General features: G+C 37.6%; 1 protein-coding gene across 1 annotated transcript; it reads left to right on the top strand.

The window, feature by feature from the left end:
* Positions 1–961: 961 nt before the first annotated feature.
* htr5ab (5-hydroxytryptamine (serotonin) receptor 5A, genome duplicate b) lies at positions 962–24,268 on the top strand. Its single transcript, XM_026937128.3, has 3 exons — positions 962–1,085; positions 12,284–14,274; positions 21,495–24,268. The coding sequence occupies exons 2-3, from the start codon at positions 13,567–13,569 to the stop codon at positions 21,825–21,827; spliced, it is 1,041 nt and encodes a 346-aa protein (XP_026792929.1). The 5' UTR covers positions 962–1,085; positions 12,284–13,566; the 3' UTR covers positions 21,828–24,268.
* Positions 24,269–25,658: the final 1,390 nt, after the last annotated feature.

Genomic DNA, 25,658 nt, shown 5'->3' on the forward strand with positions numbered 1-25,658 from the left:
TGTTCTAAACTCTATTGTAATGTGGCTTGGTTCTATTCTATTCTGTTCTATTCTATTCTATTTTAATAAAGACATACTTTGTTCCAAATTCTATTGTAATGTGGCTGTGTTCTATTCTATTCTATTCTGTTATAATTTAACCTTTAGTTAAAGACATATTTTGATCTAAACTTTATTGTAATGTCACTCTATTCTATTCTATTCTATTCTATTCTATTCTATTCTAATAAAGGCATATTTTGTTCTAAACTCTATTGTAATGTGGCTTGGTTCTATTCTATTCTATTTTAATAAAGACATACTTTGTTCTTTGTAATGTGGCTTGGTTCTATTCTATTCTATTCTATTCTATTTTGTCATAATAAAGGCAAATTTTGTTCTAAACTCTATTGCAATAGTTGTGTCCTTTTCTATTCTGTTCTATTTTGTTATAATAAAGGCATTCATTCTTCTAAACTCTATTGTAATGTGGCCCTATTCTATTCTATTCTATTCTATTCAATATTATAATCTATTATGTTATAATAAAGACATAGTTTGTTCTAAACTCCACTGTAATATATTTGTGTTCTATTTGCCTGAAAATCTCAGTTACTGTGTTTTACTTTGCAAACAATTATGATAGTCTCATGAATATTCCAGCAGACACGTGACATCACATCACTATTCCTCATAATGTGCCTCAAGAGAAAAGACAGTTTAGCTACACTCTGATTTTCTGAGATTTTCAAAGACCGAACGCGCACACACACACACACAGAGAGAGAGAGAGAGAGAGAGAGAGAGAGAAACTCCCATTTCTGTGGGGAATAATTAAAAAAACACATGCAATTCCATCTGTGACAAGAATATAAAGCCTGCTGTTTTATTCACTCATCTGCTGCTTTTCCTCCTCTATATGTTCCCGTCAGATACCCCCCCGCCCCTCACCCCCACCCCCCCACGTGTATGCTTGGTTTGATCCGCGCACAGCTCCCACAGCAGGTACAACACTCACACTTCACACACTCCGCTCAGTCCACATCTCTCACAGCTCTCACAGCAACACTTGCTGAAGCACAAGCTGATTATTGCTGGAATTGTGGGTAAGTGATGCTTTATTTTTATTGGCCATGCCCACTCTAACTCTTACATAACAATACGTGCTTTGCATTATTTGAGGATTTTGTGTTCTTTCCCGTTCTTGTGATTTGTTCACCATGAAAGCAGGATATAATTAGCACTGAATAATTTAATTATAAGTATAATTAATTTGGATAAGTGCCAGGCTGGATGTCATGAAGTTAAACCGCAATAATTAATAATTGAAGGGTATGTTTAATAAAATGATGATTTCTAAAGAGAGGGAAGGAAATTACAGTATGTTCAATGCAGTGCAGGAACATATATATATATATATATATATATATATATATATACAGTATGTGTGTGTGTGTGTGTTCACTCGAATGAAATGATGTAAAATGTTATAAGATGATGTACAGTGGGGTCCAAAAGTCTGACACCACATTGAAAATCTAGTAATTTTTTTTTTTTCAATTTAAATTGAAAGTACACAGATGGTTTTAGAATTCTGAAATATTTAAAAGAAAGAAAGTAAATGTTCAATATCTTGAATATTCAATATTCTGCACTATTTCCAGTTCCCTATTTAAATGTACGCAAATGTGTGATATTGACCATGTTATCTGCTTTGCACAAAAGGTCAGATTTTCCTCATGCCTAATCTCGTTTATTGAAGCACATGTTCAGACGACACTCTGATGGATTTGATCTAAAATGGATCATAAGGTTTTGTGGAGTCTGTGCCAGCTCGAGTGCACACTGTCATTAAAGCAAAAAAGGGGACATACCAAATACTAAGATACTCTGAAATTCATATAAATGGTTTAAAGATTCTACGTTTCACTCAAGTTTTTGTCAAGAATATAATGTATAATGAAAATTGTTGTATTAAATTAGAAAAGAATGTAAAATAGAAGCATTTTCACTAGTGCTCTCAGACCTTTGGACCCGACTGCATATTATTATTATTATTTTTATTATTATTATTATACATTACACTGACTTTACAACTGACTATGAAAAATGGAAAAAGGCTCAAACTGACAATCTGTGATTGTGTGTGTGTGTGTGTGTGTGTGTGTGAGCGTGTGTACTAAAAGAACCAGATTGTCCAATCTAGAGTGTAACAAGCATAGGCATGTGCTAATATTATATTAATAACAGAATACATTTTTTTAACTTCACATTGATTATAGAGAAATGATATATTTTCATGACTACCATCTTCATATTAAATCGTTTTTACACCACAGTACTGTAGGATTACGGATACTGATTGGTTAGCGGATGTTGATTAATTATCTATAACAGCAGCTCTGACAGTAGTGCAGGTTTATATTAATGCGCTTGTTCTGATACATTATCGTTTCTATAGCAACAGCTCGTTCACAGGGACTTGTACGCTTGGACGCTCCACATAAACAGATTAACAGAAAAAATGTGTGTAACGATTGACGTTTTCTGTCATTTATGTAGCATTTGTGGAAGGAGTCTCCAGTGTCAGCGCTTTGTATCAGTCAAAGCTGTAACTTTAAGCGGTCCAATATCTTCAGGACAGAGGAGTTTACACTTTTGCGGTTTTTCTTGGTAACATGACAAGCTGCGTTTTTTTTTTTTTTTTAACTACAAGAGAGAGAAAAAGTGAGGCTGGTGAGGGAACGGCTGTTTATAGCTGCTATAACGTAAGCGAGAACAGGAACTAACTTGTCTCACGAACGTTCCGCAACATTTATAGACGTAACTAAAAATGGATAAAAAGTATGACATATAATCCTTTACTGTGATTGTTGGCAATCCGCTGTGGCACAAAACAAAACGAAAACAACTTCTCCATGGTGACAGTAACTCCGCCTCATCACATCACCCCTCCGTTGATTATTTTCCTATAACTGCATATCATTGAGTGTTTTATTCCTTGTAGGTGGAAAGTTCTGGAATAAAAAGCCACAATGGCTCTAATTACTAAAGATGATGTTATATTTCTACCTGATATATTTAATATTTTACTGGTGTTGATTAGATTGATCATAAATGGGTGTTTGACTGTAAAATGTTTGAGACTTCCTGAAATTAAAAAGCAATGAAGGAACAAAATGAAGCTTTTGCTGCTAATTAAGTCTGCAATGTTACAAATGAATGGATTTTTAGAGCAGATGTTGCACAGGCAAATGTTTTTTTTTTTTTTTATTTATAACTGTGTTGCTCGGTAAACACGAACATCTTGCCAATTTTCTTTCACACCACTGGATCAACTGCCCGCTCGACTCTGTGACAGATCTCAACATTTGGAGTCGCGTGTTCTGTTTTTTTCCATCCGTAACCTCATTTTTTTGACGGTTCTGGGCTTGTCTCTCAAGCTGTGCTCCTCATTAACCCTCTTTGCTCTGTCTCTCACCAATATTCCACTTTCGTCCTCTCGCCCTGACAACTCGGTTAGAAAGTGCAAACTCCTCTTGCATATGCTTTTATTTTGTGCCCTTGGAAAAAAAAAGGGATACATCTTCAAAGGCTAGGTTCACAAATATCTATCTTACTTGTGAAGATTTCTTTTCCTTTTTTGCTAGAACCTTGATGTCCCAAATAATTTCCTGTCCTGCATCCATAACTCTTGCTGAAGATCCCTAGACCTTTCATATTGATATTTTATAAATTTGAACCTTTGTCCATATCTGTTTTTTGGGTTATAAAGGTTTTGGAGTGGGTTCTGCATTGTTGGTTGGGTTCCATTACTTGAATGAATATTTGTAATTTGTTTTTCCATAAATTTCTAATAAACAGAATGTACCTCTGATCTCAATGGAATGTTTAACTCTTATCTACTGATTATACGGATTGAAGTTTCGGCTAAATTCACGTTTTTCCATTTCAGACTTTCTCAGTACTTCTGTATAAAAATGTTTTGGGGTCAGAGCAAAGTGTGATGTCACAAAAATTGTCATATTGTTTTGCAGACTATTAATTGATGACGTGCTGCGCAGAGAAGTTTAGCGACAGGACCTGCGTACCATGCATGCTGGCTATCTAACTTACCTAATATTAGTGATAAACAAAATTGTTGTTGCTATGGTAACAGTTTCGGCTGCTGTTAAATAAATTGCTCAGGATATGATGATGCAAAATAAGACTCTGACACTGAAATCCCACTGGTGTGGATGTGTAAAAAGCGTGAGCTAGTTAACTAGAAGGGACAGCAGGCATGTTTGTAGCATTAAAAAAAACCCTGTTAAGTGTTTTATTATTTTACGCAGATTATCTGTGACAACATGTTCAAGGGTACTTTAACTGAAAGAGTAGGAGCCTGTACTTCATTCAGGAAGAGACAGCTAATGTTGACGTGTGTGTGTTTGTGTGTGTGTGTGTGTGTGTGTGCAGAGTGCATAGCGTGTATGAGGACCTTGACAGTGGAATTCGTACTATTCTGATGCCTTTAGGTTTTGGGGTTTTTTTTGCTGAAGATGCTGGTGAAGACAGAATCACAGTGAGGTGGTGAAAGTATGAAATACTGTAAGAGTATGTTTCTGTTCTTATACTCAGCCACGCCCACTTCACTGAGACTGACAGGCACTGGGGCCACACCTCTTTTACTAGGACTGACACTCACTAAGGCCACATCTCCTTTATAAGGATTGATGCTCACATAAGCCACACCTCCTTTACACACAGGCCACACCTCCTTCACTAGGAATGACACTCACACAGGTTATACCTACTTTAGTAAAACTGAAACACACCTCATTTACTAGGCTTGACATTTACTCAGGCCATGCCTCTTTTATTAGGGTTGACACTCACACAGGCCACACCTCCGTTTCCAAAGACTGAGGCCACGGCCACTCTTCTAGTAATTATATAACTAGTTTCTAGATAACTTTAGCAAATGGCTCCATTTTGATGAGTACATGAACATGACTGTATCATAAAAAATTCAAACAGATGAATCATTACAGCTGATGTTGCTGATGGTGTGTGTGCATGTATCCTTAAAACTCATGAAGTTGTGTGAGTTAATTGGATTAGCTGATTACCCTAAGGAGCTTATTAATTGTACTGTTGGACTCGTGGAGTGTGGAATGCACACTGTCTGCCTCTCTCTCTCTCTCTCTCTCTCTCTCTCTCTCTCTCTCTGTGTACAACAAGCTGAGGAGAAATGAGGAAATGCATTATGAATGCACACACACTCAGTCATTCATGCTCCGTGTGTATCAGTGTGTAGCTCATCACACTGAGGCATTGGGCTTTTCTTGTGCAGCAGCATCTATATCGAGTGTGTGTGTGTGTGTGTGTGTGTGTGTGCACATGTGCATACTACTCCCGTGTGCTTTATCACTATGCCCCCAGGCATTATCTTGTATTTCACTATCTCTGACCAAAGGTATAACACACGTTGGTGTGTGATGTGAGGCTTTGGATTCAAACACATACACACACACACACACACACACATACCCCCCAATCATTGCCCTATATTAATACACACAAATCTGAATGCCCTCCTTCTTCTTCTTTCTTCTACTGCTAACATTGCCACAGTAATAAAGTGACAGGAGCCAGTGTATGTTACGCTGCCCGAGGGTAAGTGTCGAAACCCATTAAGGACAAGCTGCCAAGAAATAGCAGCTTCCTACTGAGTGTGTGTTTGGGTTTCAGAGCCCAAGGCATGGCAGAAGACACTGCAGAAAATCAGTGTATGACAGAAGGATGACTTTATTCCATCAGTTACCAAAAATGGGGACTAAACACTATTCTCTCTGACAAGAATCCATAATTCTTTGCTAATAAACGTCCGAAGCAGTGTGTTCTTGGCTACAAGTGTGCATTTAGGTTTACAAGGAACTCCAGGAAACTTCACGAAAACACAGACTAGGAGGATAACAAACAAGCTAAAACCCTAACTACCATTATAATAAACGGGCTAACACCTGATTTAGCATTATGGTAAAAAAGCTAAAACATAGCACAATAGTAAACAACAGCATATGAATGATACCTGTAAGAATTATAGTAAACAAGCTAACAAACCATTTACCATTACCATAAACAGGATAAAACATTACCTAGCATTATAGTAGACAGGCTAAAACACCAAAGCGCATTAAACAACCAAATTTCCCATAACAATTAGAGTAAACATGCTAGAAATTAACTACTATAAGAGTAAATACACTAACAAACCATTTATCATTACCAGCTAAAATCTTATCTAGCATTATGGTAAACAAGCTAAAACATAGCACCATAGTAAACAACATAATAATACCTCTAAGGATTACAGTAAACAGGCTAGAAATTAACTAGCATAACAGTACACAAGCTAACAAACCATTTCTCATTATTGTAAACAGGCAAACACAATATAGCATTATAGTAAACAAGCTAAAACACAAACTAGCATTATAGTAAACAGGCTAAAACACCAACTTGCATTATAGTAAACAGGCTAAAACACCAACTAGCATTACAGTAAACAGGCTAAAACATAAACTTGCTTTATAGTAAATATACTAAAACACAGACTAGCTTTATAGCAAACAGGCTAAAACATAAACTAGCATTATAATAAACAGGCCAAAACACCAACTAGCTTTATAGTAAATATACTAAAACACAGACTAGCTTTATAGCAAACAGGCTAAAACATAAACTAGCAGTATAGCAAACAGGCTAAAACACCAACCAGCTTTATAGTAAATATACTAAAACACAGACTAGCTTTATAGCAAACAGGCTAAAACACGAACTAGCATTATAGTAAACAAACTGAAACATTTCTGATTCAGTGTTAGCGATATATTTCACTGTTGAAGACGTATGATATATTTAGAGAAAGAGAAAGAATGAGGCAGAAGTGAAAAAGAGGAGCGTGAGAGAGACTGAATGAGCTTCATGAATGAAGGCAGAAGTTAACAGGGACATATGATGATCTTGCCACAGCCTTTTTGCTCTCTCTCCCACTACACACACATACACACACACACACACACACATGCAGAAGTTCTATTCTACAGAACCCAGGCCTATATAACATGCTATGGTTTAGATTTATGCAATTGAAAATTTGTGATCTGGAACCAGGCATGATGTGATGTCCCCGTCTCATATATAACTGTCCCCGTCTCATATATAACCTAAGGTCTGTATAATTTGTGAGATATGTCTCCAGGGTGTCCTACTTGACTCGGGTTGAGCACTTCACTGAGTACTTGACAATGATTTCACTGTCAGTTTGAAATCTGTACTATGGAAACTCTTCTCCTGTATGTGTGTGGATGAGGTACAAAACATATTCTAAGACTTTACTGTGTCAAAAAAAAAAAAAAAGCTCGCTTGACTCAGCTTACCGAATTATCTGACTCTGATAATGAAAATTATCTGAAATGATTAATTGTAAGTTTTTTCTTCCAGAACTGGCCAAAGTTTTTCAGTGATCTTACGCTACATATTTGCATTGACAATAATATTATTGTGTTTCTGCGCTTAACTTTAAAGTCAAATTTGAAGATGATTCAATCATGCTGCTGTACCAATTGACTCAGTTGTTGTAATTAAGATTCACTGGATTCATTTCGATGTGTGTGATTTAACGGCGTTAGCAAACTGTGAATACACAATATCAAAGAATGTTCTGTGAGATGAATCGTCTTTATTTCGAAAATGTCCTTCTTCTGATATGTGAATCAGCTCCTAATAGTCACTTAAAAGAGTTGACTCAGAGTCGACTCATTTGTGAACAACACATCACAATAGTCTAACGTTACTCACAAAATTTACTTGCACAATCTAACTATATATACTGTGTGTATATGTGTGTTAACTATTTTCCTGTAACCACGCTTCCTGAAGTGTTTTATTTCTCTTATACCAGAGTAATTTTCCAACACCATACTTTTTATCCATTTATAGTTACATTTAATGATGTGGAACGTCCACAAAACAAATTAGTTCCTGTTCTCACTTACATTATAGCAGCTCTAAACAGTCGGTCCCTCATCACCCTCTACTTTTTCTCTCTCTTTTGAAGTTAAATAAGACAAAAAAACACAGCTTGTCATGTTACGGCAAAACCGCCAATCGTAACACCTCTGTCCTGAAGATGGCGAAAAAACTTCAAGTTACAGCTTTACCTGCAACACTGACAGTGAAGACTAAATCCATAAATGTTAAATAAACGACTCCTTAAAGAAAATGTCACCATATCAACGATTACACACGTTTTTTTAATCCATTTATGTGGCACGTCCCTGTTACTATAGAAACCTATGATTTGCAGCTGCACTACTGTAGCAGCAGAGCTGGTGTTGAATGACTCCCTTGATTCTGACCAATCAGAATTGAGAACAATCTGGGATTTGTGGTGCCTGAGTGGTGTCAGAAACTGGGAAATATAAATTTTTCTTTTGGAAATTTGCATTTAAACAGACAATATAATCATATTTACTCAGGATTCGATGATGTTATGAGATGTACCATACAGCATATGTATAATATATAATGCACTGGAGGTGTTTCTGAAGAACTGTTTGATAAAAATAGTCAGAAATAATTGTATTTTCACAGATTTTCTTGTTCCCACACGATTAAGAGAAGCACAAACATTTCTATTAGATGATGATCCTTCCTCCATCAATCATCTAAAAGTGGTGATGTCCTACTTACAAGTTCTTGAACGCAGCATTGCTTCCAGGGAATAGGAGTGTACGCTATCTCTCTATCTAAGGTCCTAATATAGCTATTTGTGGATAAATATGGCACTGAGTCTCACCCTTTTCTGGCAAAATTTCTGTCCAGTATTGAATGTTTCTTTCTCAGGGAAACCAATCCCATTATGCTGTTCACCCAATAGGAGAAAACATGCAAAACACACACACTGCAGCATGATGCACACAAGCAACAACAATAACAACAACAACAATGGATGAATAAATCTGTGGCACAGCAAACAATCGAACACATCTCCCAGCAAAGTTCTCACTGTAATCAATAGCAGCTCAATAAGACACACAGATCGATCGATCTGAGCCTTTGCTCTATTCCTTCATGCTGCAGTAACTTAATTCACTTCAGAGGTCACCTGAACATCGATACAGAAACTCTCATCTCCCTCTCTTTTTGTTGTTGTTGTTCACTCCACATGTATCTTTCCATCATTCTTCTCCCTGTTCCACTTAGCTCTTCATTCATCACTATACTTTTTTTTTTTTTTTTCGAGTCCTCGAGCCACCTCAAGTCTTAGTTGTCCAATCAGAGGCGCCCTGACAACTGGACCTTCAGGTCCAGTCAATAATCCATCTCTGCTTGTTAAATCACCTTGTGTTCCATGAAGTCGGAACAACAGCAGTGCGCTAATGAACAAGTAGTGTGGGAGTCCTTTTCTCTTTTTCTCCTTTTCTGTCTCATGTGAGTGTTTGGTAAAATTAGCAAGAACTTATCCTTCAAACCATGGGCAGGTTTTCTTTACAGGAGAGCACATCGAAAAAATTGCATTATTTTATGAATTCCACAACTCAAAACAGTGAATTAAAAGCGTGATAAATAGCTTACATCCCACGCACACATTGCTGTTACTATTTCACGACCTCAATTTGGTGTCTTGTGGCTTCATTTAGTTGTACACACAATGAACTCTTGGCACATGACATTAAAATAAATAAATAAATAAATAACCGGATGTGCTGGATCAAGTGCTATTCTATGTGTTGCTGAATAATGAGTGTAAGTAAGTTTGCCTTGCACCTCCAGGGCTGGGGGTTCGATTCCCGCCTCTGCCCTGTGTGCGCGGAGTTTGCATTTTCTCCCCTTGCTTTGGGGGTTTTCCCCAGGTACTCCGGTTTCCTACCCCAGTCCAAAGACATAGGCTGATTGGCATCTCTAAATTGTCCGTATTGTGTGTGCATTTGCGCCCTGCGATGGATTGGCACCCTGTCTAGGGTGTCCCCTGCCTTGTGCCCCGAGTCCCCTGGGATAGGCTTCAGGCTCCTGTAGGATAAGTGGTACACAAAATGGATGGATTGGATGGATTAATGTGATCATTACAACTAGGACTATTCATGCAGTAATATATTGCCGATATACTAAACTCCTATTAGATTTATTTCAACGCTCGCCATCTTCTCAGTAAAATGTATATCATTGTATTAGTCTCTTTTATTTTTCATTTTTAATTCTAGACACCATCTTTGATGCTTCAATTCAAGAAAATTTGGCAAACACAATGGCATGAACTACACACAAGGGATGTAATAATTTGAACGAGGAATCCAGAAAACTGATTTACGAAGCTGCGTAACCCAACTCTGAATACCAGGAACTTTCCGCACATATATATTGACTTGTCAAACTTAACAAAAGCTATAGCTAACGAGTCTGGTACTGTTTTGCCACTAAATATGCCCAAGAACTGCCTACACTGACAGGCCAGTCACAGACATTTCCCCATACCCTTTTGATGGACAAGTTTTTATCTTGTTAGTTAAAAATGGCATGAGATGCCACAAACTTTATATGAGTATATGAGTATATGAGTATGTATATGTGTATATTAAATGAGTATATGTTCCTTCGAAAAACGCACGCAGAGTTCAAAAGTAAAGAAAAGAAAAGTTAAGAAAAGCCTCCTGGGTAAAGCTCCCTCAAGAAGCTAGTTTTGTAGATACCAAGAGTGTGCAAAGCTACACATACACACACGAATATATATATATATATATATATGTGTATGTATGTATGTATGTATGTATATATAGTAAAAAAATAAACACTTTCTATGAGCAGAGGTATGCAAACTTTTGCATCAAAGCAATATGTGTCACAGTACAACCCAAAAATGTAAATGAAAACTCTACATTTGTCCTCACACATCTTATTCATTTTCATCTTTTGAAACCCATCACACACTCCGTCTATGAACTCGGATGAACTTCTTTTCACACGGCGCTCTTTTCTCTTCGCTTGACCTCTAGAGTGTCGCTTTGCTGATTTCTGATGAACGAGCGCTGGAGAGATGAGACTCCTTCCTTCAGCGGCTCGGCGTTATTGCGTGAGACGAGCTAGTGAGTCATTCAGCAGGGGTGAAGAAGGGTTGCTTTAAACCCTACTCCGCCTATGCACCGAGCTTATTCTCACAATTCGGAGTTATTGATTTTTGAGTCGTTTTAGTTAGTGTTCCCATAGAGTCGATACACTGTTTATTGCTTGTGGGAGCAGTGTTTTAAAAATGTGAGAATATTTTTCATTTTGTCCTCATACTCATTTCCAAGCGGCTCTTTCCTTTGAACTTTCTGCCAACTATATTAGGTCATTTAATACATACTAAATGAAGCTATAAATCATCCCCTCCTTCCTTTTCTCTTACTCCCACAGTTTATTTGATAGTTTGAAGTCTTTTAGCTGGTGTTGGACCTAATTATCAGCAAAGAAGGGACATAATTCGCTGCCGCAAGGACAGATTAGATCATAACTGGACGTGGTGTGTGCTTGTGTCAGCAGAAGACGATGCAAAATGCCTCAAGCTTGCGAAAGACACTTAAGGATGATTACACAGCGGAATAATGTAATAATTACCCTCCACTGATGTTATAACAGCCAGCACAGCTGTAATCTCTTACGTAACACTTCAGCTAAACGGTCCTGCATCGTATGTAATAAAAATTGGCTTCTACAGCAGAGGATCGAGGCGGAAAGTCTGGTCTGAGCATGTGGTGCTCCATAAATAGCGTAGTGTGATAATGTGAATCCTTCCCCACCCACACTTCTCTTAAGTAGAGCGGTCAATGCAGGCATGATGATACCTCTATCCGTCTTTCTCTTCACGTCCATTCAGGTGGCAAATTGGTGAAAAACTCTGGGGTTGGACAGAGGATGCATCGAGGCATCTCTTTGGCTTGTTATTTGCACATGAAAGTCGCAGCCCTTTCTGTGTGAAAGAAGTTGAAATACAGATGGATGGAAAAGAGAGATGGCTTCTCTTCCCATCTCCATGCTTGGCTCTTTTTTTTTTTTTTTTTTTTTTTAACTCAGACGCATCGTGGCGTTTTGCTTGTGGAGAACTCACGCTCCGAGCAGACAAAGATGTCAGAAGACTGCAGGGAATTTTTGGCAAACATACAAGTCTGCAGTGCCTCTGGGCTCCAGGAGACGTTTTTAAAATTTCATCAGGTCTTGCTGTAGAGAAGTGATTGATTTATTCTTTTTGTTATTCAATTCTCTTTTCTTTTTTGTGTTTCAGGATGTTGTCGCTTTCGACCAGTAGCCCACTTCCACGAATGGACTCAACAAGATCCAGAACATCAAAACTTTAGACTTCCGCCGTGTCTGAACATAATGGGATTGCTCTCTTTAATCAGCTTGAAAGCAGCTGGAACTATGGCAGCGAGCAGTGATATGGAGTCATAAACCTCGCTGCCAAAAAGGAAACAAGATGCATTAACACCAACAGGTCCCTTGTAAGAATTCAATGACCGATCATGCGACTCACGCTAACTTTAGGAGCTAATCTGAGCAGAATTTCTCATGCTAGTTTATCTGATCTTCATTTCTAATTCGAATAAATACATCACTAAGTTAAAATAAAACTCGTTGACTATTTAAAGCTATATCGAATGCTAGCATATTTTGTATTAAACCGGAACGCTAATTCTCCTCGTCTTAAACTTTCAATAGCTTTGTTTCTGGAATTTTCCTTCACTAATCTTATTAGAGCAGTTTATTTTAGCTCAATTCCAAATGCTAATACACACCATAAAATTATGTGCAAGTAGCAAAGATAGACAAAAAATGAATAATGTCCACTTCCTTCTTTTCTGTTAATTCAAAAGGAACATTTTTGGCCTCATATTTGACCCAAAGATCACCAAGTACTTGATAGATGTTCATGCTAATCTCATAATTAGCAAGATCCAGCAGGAAAATTTCAGATAAATAATCTTTATTAAGAAACCTTTTTTTATTTATTTATTTATTTTTTTTTTTCGGTGGACAATTTTCAACAGCAGCCATGCATACTCCAAAAATAACAAGAAGTTTATTGACTTGACCCATGCTAACCCATGCACTTAATTAGAGCCAAATTTCTAATGCGAGTCCATCTTAGCATAATTTTGAATGCTAATCAGCTAATCCTTATACTTTCTAGCGCAAAATGTCAAGAGATTATTTACCTTACTCACATGTCCTGGCCAAAAAAATTATTAATTAATTGAGGAAGGCAATGATCAAACCTGAAACTACCACCACCATGTGGTTTGAAGGTCATAAAGAAATCCACTGACACCTTAAAGAATATTTAGAACAAAATTTCTAATGTTAGCTTAGTTTAGATTCTAATACGAATCTATTGGAAAAAAAAACAACCAAAAAGACGTGTCGATGTTTTTCCTAAAAACTGAAAAGTTTATCAACCACAATCAGAGATGCTTAACCGAAACGTCACCAAGAATTCCAGAGACTTGATTCACCTCAACATTGCTGACTAATTTGTAATGCTAATTCACTAATCCCTTGCCTGCCAGCATGCCTCATCTCAACGTCACTGCCCTTTTATCAAACCTGACCAACAGACCAGAATCAGGAAACTTGTATCGCCCGTTCTCTGTGTTCAGCGTCCTCACACTCACACTTTTAGCTATGCTCGTGGTGGCTACTTTCGTTTGGAACCTTCTCGTTTTGGTGACCATTTTGAGAGTCCGAACTTTCCACCGTGTCCCTCACAACCTGGTGGCCTCGATGGCCATCTCAGATGTGATGGTAGCCGGGCTTGTGATGCCACTCAGCCTCGTTCGAGAACTTTACGGCCGCCGATGGATCCTCGGAAAAGCGCTTTGCCAAGTATGGATTTCTTGTGACGTTTTGTGCTGCACGGCCAGCATCTGGAACGTGACCGCCATCGCGCTCGATCGCTATTGGTCCATCACACGCCACCTCGAGTATACGCTCAAGACACGGAAAAGGATCTCCAACGTGATGATTGGACTCACATGGCTGCTCTCGTCCGTCATATCCCTGTCGCCGCTCTTCGGTTGGGGAGAGACGTATTCCGAGGAGGATCTGGCATGTCAAGTGAGCCAGGAACCGTCATATACAGTGTTCTCCACCTTTGGCGCTTTTTATTTGCCCCTCTGCGTTGTGCTGTTTGTGTACTGGAAGATCTACAAGGCTGCCAAGTTTCGCATCGGCTCACGCAAAACCAACACCATCATGCCAATGACGGAGATTATTGAGGTAAGAAGAAAGCAAGGGTGCATTTTAGATCTGTAGTAAACATGGTACGTACACAGCTATATTTATATTTATATTTCATACATTTTCTAACCAATTATCATAAGAAAAATATTAATGAAACCCTGAACAATGTAAGATTTTAATGACTACATCGTAATGCAAATGAAAAAAAAAAAGAAACTGAAATAATTGGTGTTCCAAATTCAGGTTCACAATTAGCCTTGGGATAAGGCAGTGCTGTAATTTAGCCACAACACACACACACACATACACACACATACACACACACTTTCTCTCCCCTAATAGGATTTCTCATTTTGCATTCAAGAAAAACACACACTCTTATGAAAAGATAGAATTAGCATTTAGTTTGTACCTTATGTACCTTATGTACCTAATTTAAAGCCCAAGACACACACACATAACTTCCTAATTGAGATTCTCTGGTGAATGCCAGTGTTAAAGAAAGTGTGCAGGGAAAAAATGAAATGTCCTCAACGCCCCATCACCCCAAAGGTAGCTGATCAGTCAAGACATGCTGGATGTCCGTGGTTTTTGCACTGGAGCTATGAGACTAAATTAGCTTACAAATAAGAAATCCTGAAGCTCTTTCCTACATATTTTTTGGAATGAACTTAATTCAAATGACATAGATAAGCTCCATAATATCATTTTTTAAAAATTAAAACATATTGTAAGAGTAAGATATTCCTTTATTTGTCCCGCAGTGGGGAAATTGCATATAGTATACCCCAGCTTGTGAGGAAGCAGTGGTGTGGCTTGAACCCCCGCCCTTACGATCAATAACCCAGAGCCTTAACCGTTCAGCCACCACAGCGGGAAGCATTGCTACCTCACAGCTCCAGGGTATCTGGTGTGAGCTTGGGTTCCTGTCTGTGCGGATGCAGATTAGCGTCATATCTAGAGTGTATTCCTACCTCATGATCAGTCTTCCTGGGATATGCTTCAGATCCACCAAAACTAGGAGTTGACAGAACTGTAAAAAATGCCCACTGTAGCATCAGATTCTTGATCTTGGCTGACAGGAGTGGAGCCTGATTTGTTCTTCTGCTTTTATAGCCTGTCCATCTCAAGGTTTGACTTGTTGAGATGCTTTTCTGCTCACCGGTCTGGCTGTTCTGTTCTTCCCACAGAACTGCCGCTCACTGGATATTGATTTGTTTTAAAAGTGAAGTGAAGTGACTTGTGGCCAAGTATGGTGACCCATACTCGGAATTTGTGCTCTGCATTTAACCCGTCCAAGTGCACACACATAGTAGTGAACACACACCCGGAGCAGTGGGCAGCCTTTTTTGCTGCGGCGCCCGGGGAGCAGTTGGGGGTTCGGTGCCTTGCTCAAGGGTCTCACCTCAGTCGTGGTATTGAGGGTGGGAGAGAGCGCTGGTCATTCACTCCCCCCACCCACAATCCCTGCCGGACCCGAGACTCGAACCCACAACCTTCAGGTTCACCTTCGGGTTGCAAGTCCGACTCTCTATCCATTAGGCCACGACTGCCCATTCCATGTAGAAACTGCTGTGTATGGAAATCCCAGGAGATCAGCTGCTTCTGAAATACTCACACTAGCACCAGCAACCACGCCATGGTCAAAGTCAAAAGATGTTCTGCATTGCGCTGCTGATTGGACATGATTGGCTGATTGGACAATTGCATGAATGACATGAATGGTGTACAGGCGCTCCTGTTGCTATATGTATTTAAAAATTAAAGTTCAAGATCACTTCCAGTTTTCTAAAACAGCACAACACTCAGTTTATTGATTTATCTGTGCAGGAGTTATTGGCGTGTAGGCAGCTTGTGAAGGAAACGAAAATTCTGAACAGAATGGGATGAAAAGAGCGAGAAGGAGGAGAAGGACAGTGGCGGAAGGAAATGTTCAGAGATCAAACCAGGCAGCAGGACTGGAGCCTGCAAGAACACACACACACACACACACACACACACACAGTTTTAATTGGATCATCTGTTCTACAGTGTCACTTTGCACTCTGTTACAAACAGAAGCTCATTTAATTGTCCTCTGAATATTTGCCAGATTGGATCATCATTAGATGATTGGGCAGCATACGGAGTGATAAACACACACATACACATACACAGACACACACACATGATGTAGGCAATACTATAAGTAAGCAATAGAACTCTGTGTTCGTGCAGTTACTGTTACTATAACAGCATGCATGTCCTGAAATGTTTTATTCTTCTTACACCACAGCAATTTGCCAATGATTATAATTTTTTTATTTACAGTGCATTCAAAAAGTATTGAGACCCCTTCAAACTGAGCAATCAGGGGAGAAGGTTCCTTGGTAAGTTGGGAGAAACTTGCAGAAGGTCAGCCATCTCTCCGCAGTGCAAGGCACATGAAAGCCTGCTTGGAATTTCAAAAAAGGTTTCAAGTTTCATGTTTTCATGCTTTCATGTGTCTTGCACTGAGAAGAGGCTTCTGTCTGGCCACTCTGCCATAAAGCCCAGATCGGTGGAGTGTTGCATTGATGGTTGACCTTCTGCAAGTTTCTCCCATCTCCATACATGATCTCTGGAGCTCAACCCGAGTGACCATCAGGTTCTTCCAGTTAAGAATTATGGAGGCCACTTTTGTAGCCTTCCCCAGATCTGTGCAATCCTGTCTCTGAGCTCTGCAGGCAGTTCCTTTGCCCTCATGGCTTGGATATTCATTTTCAGCTTTTAGACCTTATATAAACAAGTGTGAGCCTTTCCAAATCATGTCCAATCAATTGAATCTGCCACAGTTGGACTCCAGTCAAAGTGTAGAAACATCTCAAAGATGATCCAGAGAAATGGGATGCACCTGAGCTAAACTTCAGATATCATAGCAAAGGGTGTGAATACTTATGTCAATGTGATATTTCAGTTTTTTCTTTTTAATAAATTTGCAAAGTTATCACAAATCTGGTTTTTGCTTCGTCATTATGGGGTATGGAGTGTAAATTGATGTGAACATTTTTTAAATTATTTTAGCATAAGTCTGCAAGATGTGAAAAAAATGAAGGGGTATGAATACTTTCTGAATGCACTCTATTACAGAAGTCATACTTTTTATCCACTTATAGCTACATTTAATGTTGTTGAACGTCTGCAAAACAAGTTAGTTCCTGTTCTCACTTAGGTAGTCATCAAGTTACAGAGAAACTGCAAAGTGATGTCAAAAAAACTGCAGCTGTACCTCTGACACTGGAGACTCCTTCCCTAAATGTTAAATAAATGACAGAAAATTTCAATTATACAAGTTTTTTTTTTTTTTAATCTGTTTAGGTGGAGCTTCTGCCATACAAGTCCCTGTGAATAAGCTGTTGCTAAAGAAACAGTAGTGCTTTAATATAAACTTGTGAACTAATAATATAATAGTAATTTAATAAAACTAATGAACTAATAGTAAAATTTAATTTAAGAAATGCGTTGTGCTGTTAAAAGTCTGGCTAGCTCCCTCCGGTCGCCGCTATGTCATGTCCGTGTTGATGCTAGCGAGACGGATCTAGGCGTTATTTTCCTCATGCTGGAGGAAAGGAAGGTGCTTGATTGCCTGCTGAACGGAAAAATAAGCCAATTATTCTCAGCAGGAGGGCTTCACCGGAGTCAGAAAAACTGATTTTCCAGGAAGGGATTTTTTTTTAAATATGAGGATAATTTTGCCCTCATGCAGGTCTTTACACGTCGTAGCGACAGCATGTTGTGTCCGCTGCGGCTCATTTTGTGTGAAAATAACAAGGCGGCGGTGTTAAAGTGACTCCACACAGAGAAAATGTGCACATGGAGGCTGCGTGATGGAGGATAAAAGCGTCTCTGCGGCGTTTCGAGTGCTTCCTACCTGAATAAATGATTCAGTACATTCACACTACAATTAGGCTTCAGTCTCCACTGACGCGACTGGTTGCTCTTTTTCATTGCTCTATCTGTCTATCTTTCTTTCTGTCTCTTAGTCCGTCTTTCATCACCTCTGTCTTTAATGCTCTGTCTCTGCTTTGGCCTTACTCTTGCTCCCTTTTTAACTTTTGGCTCTTTCTCTCTCTATCACTCATCATTCAGTAGATCACGACACTCTGCCTTTTTCACTCTTCCCATCATTTCTCTCTCTTTCCTTCCCTCTTTCCCCTTCTATCTCCTTTCTTTCTTTCTTTCCATCTTTCTTTCTTTCCCTGTTTATCGCACTCTTTCCTTCTCCCTTTCCCCATACTTCCCTCCCATTCCTTCTCTTGCTTTGTCCATCCTTCTTTAATTTTCTCTCCAACCTTCTTCTCTTTCTCTCTTTCCTTGTCTATCCATTTCTCTCTCTCTCTCTCTCTCTCTCTCTCCCATCATCATTTTCTTTCCTGTCCATCATTTCATTTCCTGTCTCTTGTCCTGACCATCCCTCTCTTTCTTTCTTTCTTTCTTTCTTTCTTTCTGTCTCTCTATATGTATCCTTTTTCCTTTCCTCTCTTTCCCTGGCCATTCTCTCTTTCTTTCTTTCTTTCTTTCCCATCCCATGCTTTGCTTGTCTTTCTCTTCCCCTCTCCATCCCTTCTTTCTTTTTCATTCTATTCCTGTCCATTCTTCTCCTTCTTTGTCTTACTCACCGTACATCACTCTGTTTGCTCCTCTCTTTATTTAAGATATTTATTTATTCAAGATACTGTTTTATTCTCTTCTCTAAGGTTATGACAGTTACACACATATTTTATTGGCAGTTTGACAAATTCTCACATATTCACAACCAACTTCCTTATTTTCTCTCATTTGTTCTTTAAGGCCTTTAAGTTTAATGAATAAAAACAATACTCAGTCTTTCTATTGGATACAATACAAACAAAATGTGCTTTCTATCTGTTCTGTAACGCAATAATTACACATTCTTTCTTATTTATATATCAGTTTCGTCTTGTTCCCTCTCTCCACTTCTGTTCATTCTGTCTGATTTCTTTTCTCATGCTTTTTCATTTTCCTCTTATTCCTCCACAGCACTAATCTCCGTCTCTTGAGTAATTCAGGCAGGGGAGAGGTGTGTAATGAGCTTTATAAAAAAAAAAAAAAAAAAGTACCAGTTCCTCTTTTAGAATATAACCAGAGGCGACAAACACTACACACATAAACAATTTAGCCACATTGCTTACACATAAACAAAGGCGCATATGTGTGTGTGTGTGTATGTGTCATTAAAGGATCCTGTATATCATGTTGTTGTCATAGCCATTTTGACATACATTACCATAAACACACACATGGAGCGACAATGACTTTTTATTCATCCTGATGGAAATCCCGTTTGTGAAGTAGCTTGGTTTTCTGTCATTTTCATTTTTATGCTGAAGAAAAGGCGAGTCTGGAGAATGTTATGTTCATTATATCATTCTGGTAAGGAGCAGATCAGGCAAGCCAAATGCATTTTGTACAATGAGACATGACAGGAAAACATGATAAAATAATACCATCCTCATTCTATGTCATTTTAGATCAGACACAAGGAGAATGAGTGGAAATTTTCCTCTCAGCGTGAGCGGGAAAGCAGAGATCCACCAACCCTTTAATGTCATCATGATAAACAGAAAAGATAGAGCTGGCTTAGGAAGTTCCTTCATTCATTCATTCATTCATTCATTCATTTATTCGTTCATCACATTATCTTGGTCAAGGTCATACACTATTTGCGAGGCGGGAATACGTGCCAGATGGAATGCCAGTCTGTTGCAGGGGTTTGGAATTGGCACCACCTACATACTATATGTTCCTATAGAAGTCCATTTCAATGGATGGACAGGGGGGCCAATACTTTGTGCAAACCAACAGATGGGCTACAGTCAGTGATTATACACTCATTTTGGCAGGATTAAAATAAAAAAACTATGGAGAAAATCATCAACACCTCCTGTTAGTTACTATCATGAGTTCTGTAGTTCAGTAAATTCTCTACTGGTTAAAGATGCAAATTCCACAGTGAGGAATGAAGATCCTGTCATCTATGATTAACTATCTTTGATTAGCTTCTTATTAAATAAGCTAGCTACTGTTAGTGGAAGGAGTATATTTGCTAGTTTGTAAACAGCTACATAAAATAAGGTGTTATAAAGCTAGCAGGCTAGTGCTATACCTAGGGGTTGATACAGGAATGGCTAAAAATAAATTGCTAACTAGCGAGATACAATTTTTCTAATGTTTATTTCTTGATTCCTATGTTTATTTCATTCTTTCTTTCTTCTTAGCTTCATGTATTTCATTTTTCTTTCTTTCTTCACAATTTTTTTGATATTTCCTTTTTTTCTTTGTGACTTTCCTTTTCTTTCATTCTTTCGTCATGATTTTCTGATAGATTTTCCTTCTGTCTTGCTCTCTTTCTTTCTTCACAATTTTCTGATAGATTTTATTTCTTTCTTCACAATTTTCTGATATATTTTCTTTCTTTCTTTCTTTCTTTCTTTCTTTCATAATTATTTTTCTGACATTCTTTTTTTCTTTTTTGTTTCTTTTCTCATGGTTTTCTGACATTTTTCTTTCTATCTTTCTTTCTTTCTTCACAATTTTCTGATAGATTTTCTTTCTTTCTTTCTTTCTTTCTTCATCATGATCTTTCTGATATTCTTTTTTTCTTTTTCTTTCTTTCTTCATGGTTTTCTGATATATTTTCATTCATTCATTCATTCATTCATTCATTCTTTATTTACTTTTTCACAATTTTCTGATATATTTTCTATCATTATTATTTTTCTGACATTCTTTTTTTCTTTTTCTTTCTTTCTTGAAGGTTTTCTGATATTTTTCTTTGTTTCTTTCATTCTTTCTTTCTTTCTTTCTTTCATCATGATTTTTCTAATATTCCTTTTTCTTTTTCTTTCTTTCTTCATGGTTTTCTAATATATTTTTCTTTGTCTCTCTCAGTTGGTCTTGGACTCTACCCAGTGGTTTTGGTCTGTACCCCCTCGGTGACTAAATGAACCATACTCAAGGGGCAAACACTTTAGAGTTCAGTTCAAACAGACTAAACACTGTGTATGTAAAAGAAGCTGTAAGGACCGGTTCCTTCTTGTAGAAGGCAGTCCTGTAATTGTGGTCACCAAGCAAGAGTTCTATGAAAGTTTGAAACACATGGAGTACAGAGCCATGCCTCTGATGCAGAGAGTGGAATGTTCTGGTGATATCAGAAAAACTGATAAACCATGATAAAATGTGCAGTGAACCTAACCTTCCAGTATCTTGGTCCTCAGGTGAAGGAAGCCGTGGAACAGCCTCAGATGGCGTTCGGTGTCCGTCACGCAGCCGTGTCGTTCCAGCCTGAGGGCGAGACGTGGCGTGAGCAGAAGGAACGTCGCGCTGCGCTGATGGTGGGAATCCTGATCGGTGTCTTCGTGCTTTGCTGGATCCCGTTCTTCCTGGCCGAGCTCATCATCCCGCTGTGCTCCTGCGACATCCCGCCCGTCTGGAAGAGTGTCTTCCTCTGGCTCGGATACTCCAACTCGTTCTTCAACCCACTCATCTACACAGCTTTCAACAAGAACTACAACAGCGCCTTCAGGAACCTCTTCAGCAGGCAGCGCTGACAAATAACCTGCGCTAGTCAGCATCATGCTAACTGACAACATTGCTTGGATAAATAATACCATTGTGTAAAGTTCATCTATATGTCCAAGAACTATAACAGCACCTTCAGGAAGCTCTACAGCAGTAATGAAAGCAAATGACCACCAATTAGCCTTGTGCTAACTTGCTAAGGAATACTATTTGTTTGTTAAGAACTACAACTACAACATCCCCTTCAGGAACCTCCTTAACAGGGAATGCTGACAAATATATCCATAAATTAGCATCATGCTAACTGAACAAAGGCATCACACATGGCACTGTTTGCTAAATAACACCATGTGTACATCTTCATTTACACGTCCACACCGTTGCCCTAAGAAACCTCTTCAGCTGGACTTGAATTACAGCTAATTGGCATCATGCTAACTGTATGAATAATAAAATCATTATACATGGCAACTGTTGGGTAAATAATGCTAAGTAATCTTCCTAAAGCTGTTTATCTATAGAGCCAAGAACTAAACAGCACCTTCAGGGACCTCATTAGTAGGCGGACAAGTAAAAGAAGCTAAGAACTAGCAATTAGCTAATGCTAATTGCTACAACATAATACTTTTTGTACATTAACAAGAAAAACTGCACCTTTAGGAATCTCTGACAACGAATGGATTATGTGTTGAAAGCATCAGACACACCATTGTTTCGCTAAATTATTACATATGTGCATCATGCTAAGTGATAGCTGAACGATATGTTACAGTCCGTATGTGTAAATATAAATTTAATGTACATCAAATATTTTACAATATTATTGATCTACACAAACTTCAGGAACCTTTTTGGGAACTAAAGGCTAGCTAAAACTAAAGACTGTCTAAAAACCTCCAGTGAGCATCATGCTAATTTACATAACAACATTCTTGTATTGCTAGGTAATACCATCTGTAAATTTGATAAAGTCGCTGTTTGTTTGATAAGTTTGATAAAGTAGCTCATCTACACAGCAACACATGAAAAAAAATTGCGAATTGGGGAACACAAAGGTGAGTAACAAAAATGTATGAACAGCAGGTAGCATGATGCTAACTGAAAACATTGTCATTTTGTAGAAGATACATTTTTGTAGACTTCAAGAAATGTTACAAGAGCGTCTTCAGGAACCCAGATAGCACACAAACAGCATTGGGTGGACAAGCTAATGTGCAATTTGTTTGCTAATCATTCATGTTTTTTTAAAATCATGTGACCCTTTAATCATGTGACCCCTTACAAGTATTTACTTATAGTGTGTTTAAATCTCCTACTACTACTACAAAAAAAAAAAATCAGTTTTTACTGACGTCATGCACGTGAGAAACATGGACACCTAGCATAAACTAGCTAACTACTAAGGCTTAAGATTTAGCTTGCTAGCACATCATGACCATATTAAGGGGCACAAATGACACATAACCATCAGAAATATCAACATTTCCCTCAGATATGTTCATAAATTACTATGATAAGACTGTAAAACTCACATTCCGATTTAATTTGTACTTAGCATCAACAGGAAACCGGACCTCGATGATTTTTGTCACACAGAGATATTAACACAAAATTAACAGTGATCACTGATCATGGCATCAGTGATCATGGCTTTTTAGCGACATCTTGCTGATTAGCAAACACACTCCATGCTACGTTATTAAGATGTTGTGGAGACCGTGGCATTCCTTCCTGCTAGTTTGTTTTGTTTTGTTGGCTGAAATCACACACATGGTTACATACGTTACTTACAGAAATGTAGCTGTTAGCTAAAAATCTTGCATTAGCTTGCTATTAAATAAGCTAGCTAGTGTTACTGTGAGGAGTATGCTAGTTAGCTAGTCTGGAAACAGCTACATAAAGTAAAGTGTTATATAAAGCTAGCAGGCTAGCGCTACACCTAGGAGTTGCTATAGGAGTGGCTAAACATAAATTGTTAACTAGCTGGGTATTCTTTCTTTCTTCTTCTTTCTTTGTTTTTAGCATCATGTGTTTCTTTCTTTGTTCTTTCTTTTGGTATGATTTTTCTTATATTTCTTTCTTCATTTTTTAAATTGTTTAATTCTATCTATCTATCTTTCTTTTTAGCTTCATGTATTTCTTTTTCTTTCCTTTGTCATGATTATTCTTATATTTCTTTCTTTCTTTCTTTTGTATTTTTTTTCTTTCTTGTTTTCTTTCTTTCTTTGTGATTTTTATGATAGTTCCTTTTTTCTATTGATTTTTTTTTCATTTTTCCTATTTTCTTTCTTTCTTTTCCATACATTTCTTTCTTTCTTTCTTTGTATTGTTTTGTTTCTTTCTTGTTTTCTTTCTTTCTATGTGATTTTTCTGATATTTCCCTTTTTCATATTGATTTTTTCATTTTTCCTATTTTCGTTTTTCTTTTTTGTTTAATACATTTCTTTCTTTCTTTCTTTCTTTCTTTTGTTGTTTTTTCTATGTTTCTTTCTTGTTTTCTTTCTGAATGATTTTTCTGATCTTTCCTTTTTCTTACTGATTTTTTTTTCTTATTTTCTTTCTTTCTTTTTTTTGCTTCATGTATCTGTCTTTTCTTAATGTGTTTTTCTTTATGTTGTTCATCTTGTTCCTAGCTAGCTTGACGTGTTATGGCTCAGTAATAAAATGAGTGAATGAGATCTCCTCAGCAGGCTAGTGGAACAGCAGCACGTGGATGATGATGATGATGATGTAGTGGAGCGATCCACAGTCCCGGTCACCACGACGTTACTGAGATGTTTGTGTTTTATCTGGGAACCTGTTCAGACGGCAGTGCTGGTGATGGTGCAGAGGGTCTGGTTCTGAGAAGGGTGTCAGAAGGTTATGAGTTTAAGTCCCATGAGTGCCACTGCTGGGTGCTTCAGTAAAACCCTGAACTGCCTGGACTGTCTCACGGAGCAGAAAGAAATAATAAAGAGTGCTTTTGTTTTCAATCGTGTGCTGATTATCACTCAGACCATACATCTTAGTTTTCTTCAACATGACTAGTATTATAAGAATACAATTCTGACATCCTTTCTTTCTTTCTTTCTTTCTGTTTCTGACTTTCTGACTTTTTTGATATATTTCTTTCTCACTACATATTTCCTTTGTTTGTTTCTTATTTTATTTAATTCTTGCTTTGTGTCTTTCTTTCTTTCTTTTCTTCTTTCATTCATCATTTTCTTTCTTTCTTTCTTTTTGACTTTTTTGATATCTTATATTTCTCTCACTTCATGTCTTTTTTAAAAGTACTTCATTGTTTTCTTTCTTTCCCCTTTCTTCATTTTCTTTTTTCTTTCTTTTTCATTTTATTCTCTTTCTTTCTTTCTAGCACCATGTATTTCTTTCTTTGTTCTTTCTTTGTGTGATTTTACTTATATTTCTTTCTTCATTATTTTATATTTGTTTATTTCTTACTTCATATTTTTTCTTCTTTCTTTTTTTCCTATGTTCTTTCTTTTTTGCTTCATGCATTTCTTTCTTTTTTTCTTTCTTTCTTTCTTTGTGTTTTTTCTATGATTCATTCTTGTTTTCTTTCTTTCTTTCTTCTGACTTTTTTTGATATCTTATATTTCTTTCTCACTACATGTTTCCTTTCTTTGTTTCTTCTGATATGGGCCATTCCACTGAATGGGTGCCTTTTGCTAGTTGTAACTTTTTAGCTTTTTTTCAACACTAAATCTAATAACACACATATTTAACTATTTAAAAAGTGTATTGGTCAATCTCAGGTCACTTTATTTCATTTTTTACAAGGTTTCTAAGTGAAACGTGGTTGCATTTTTCTCAGTCCTGTTACCAAAACTCATGTGTCATTTAAAAAGCATGGTTAAAAGCGT

The sequence above is a fragment of the Pangasianodon hypophthalmus genome, chromosome 4 (genome assembly GCF_027358585.1).
Source record: "Pangasianodon hypophthalmus isolate fPanHyp1 chromosome 4, fPanHyp1.pri, whole genome shotgun sequence".
In the NCBI taxonomy this organism is placed as follows: Eukaryota; Metazoa; Chordata; class Actinopteri; order Siluriformes; family Pangasiidae; genus Pangasianodon; species Pangasianodon hypophthalmus.

Coding starts and splice junctions, on each gene's coding strand:
- htr5ab (XM_026937128.3), top strand. CDS start 13,567: ATGCCTCATCTCAACGTCACTGCCCTTTTATCAAACCTGACCAACAGA. Junction 14,275..21,494: donor CAATGACGGAGATTATTGAG/GTAAGAAGAAAG, acceptor CTTGGTCCTCAG/GTGAAGGAAGCCGTGGAACA.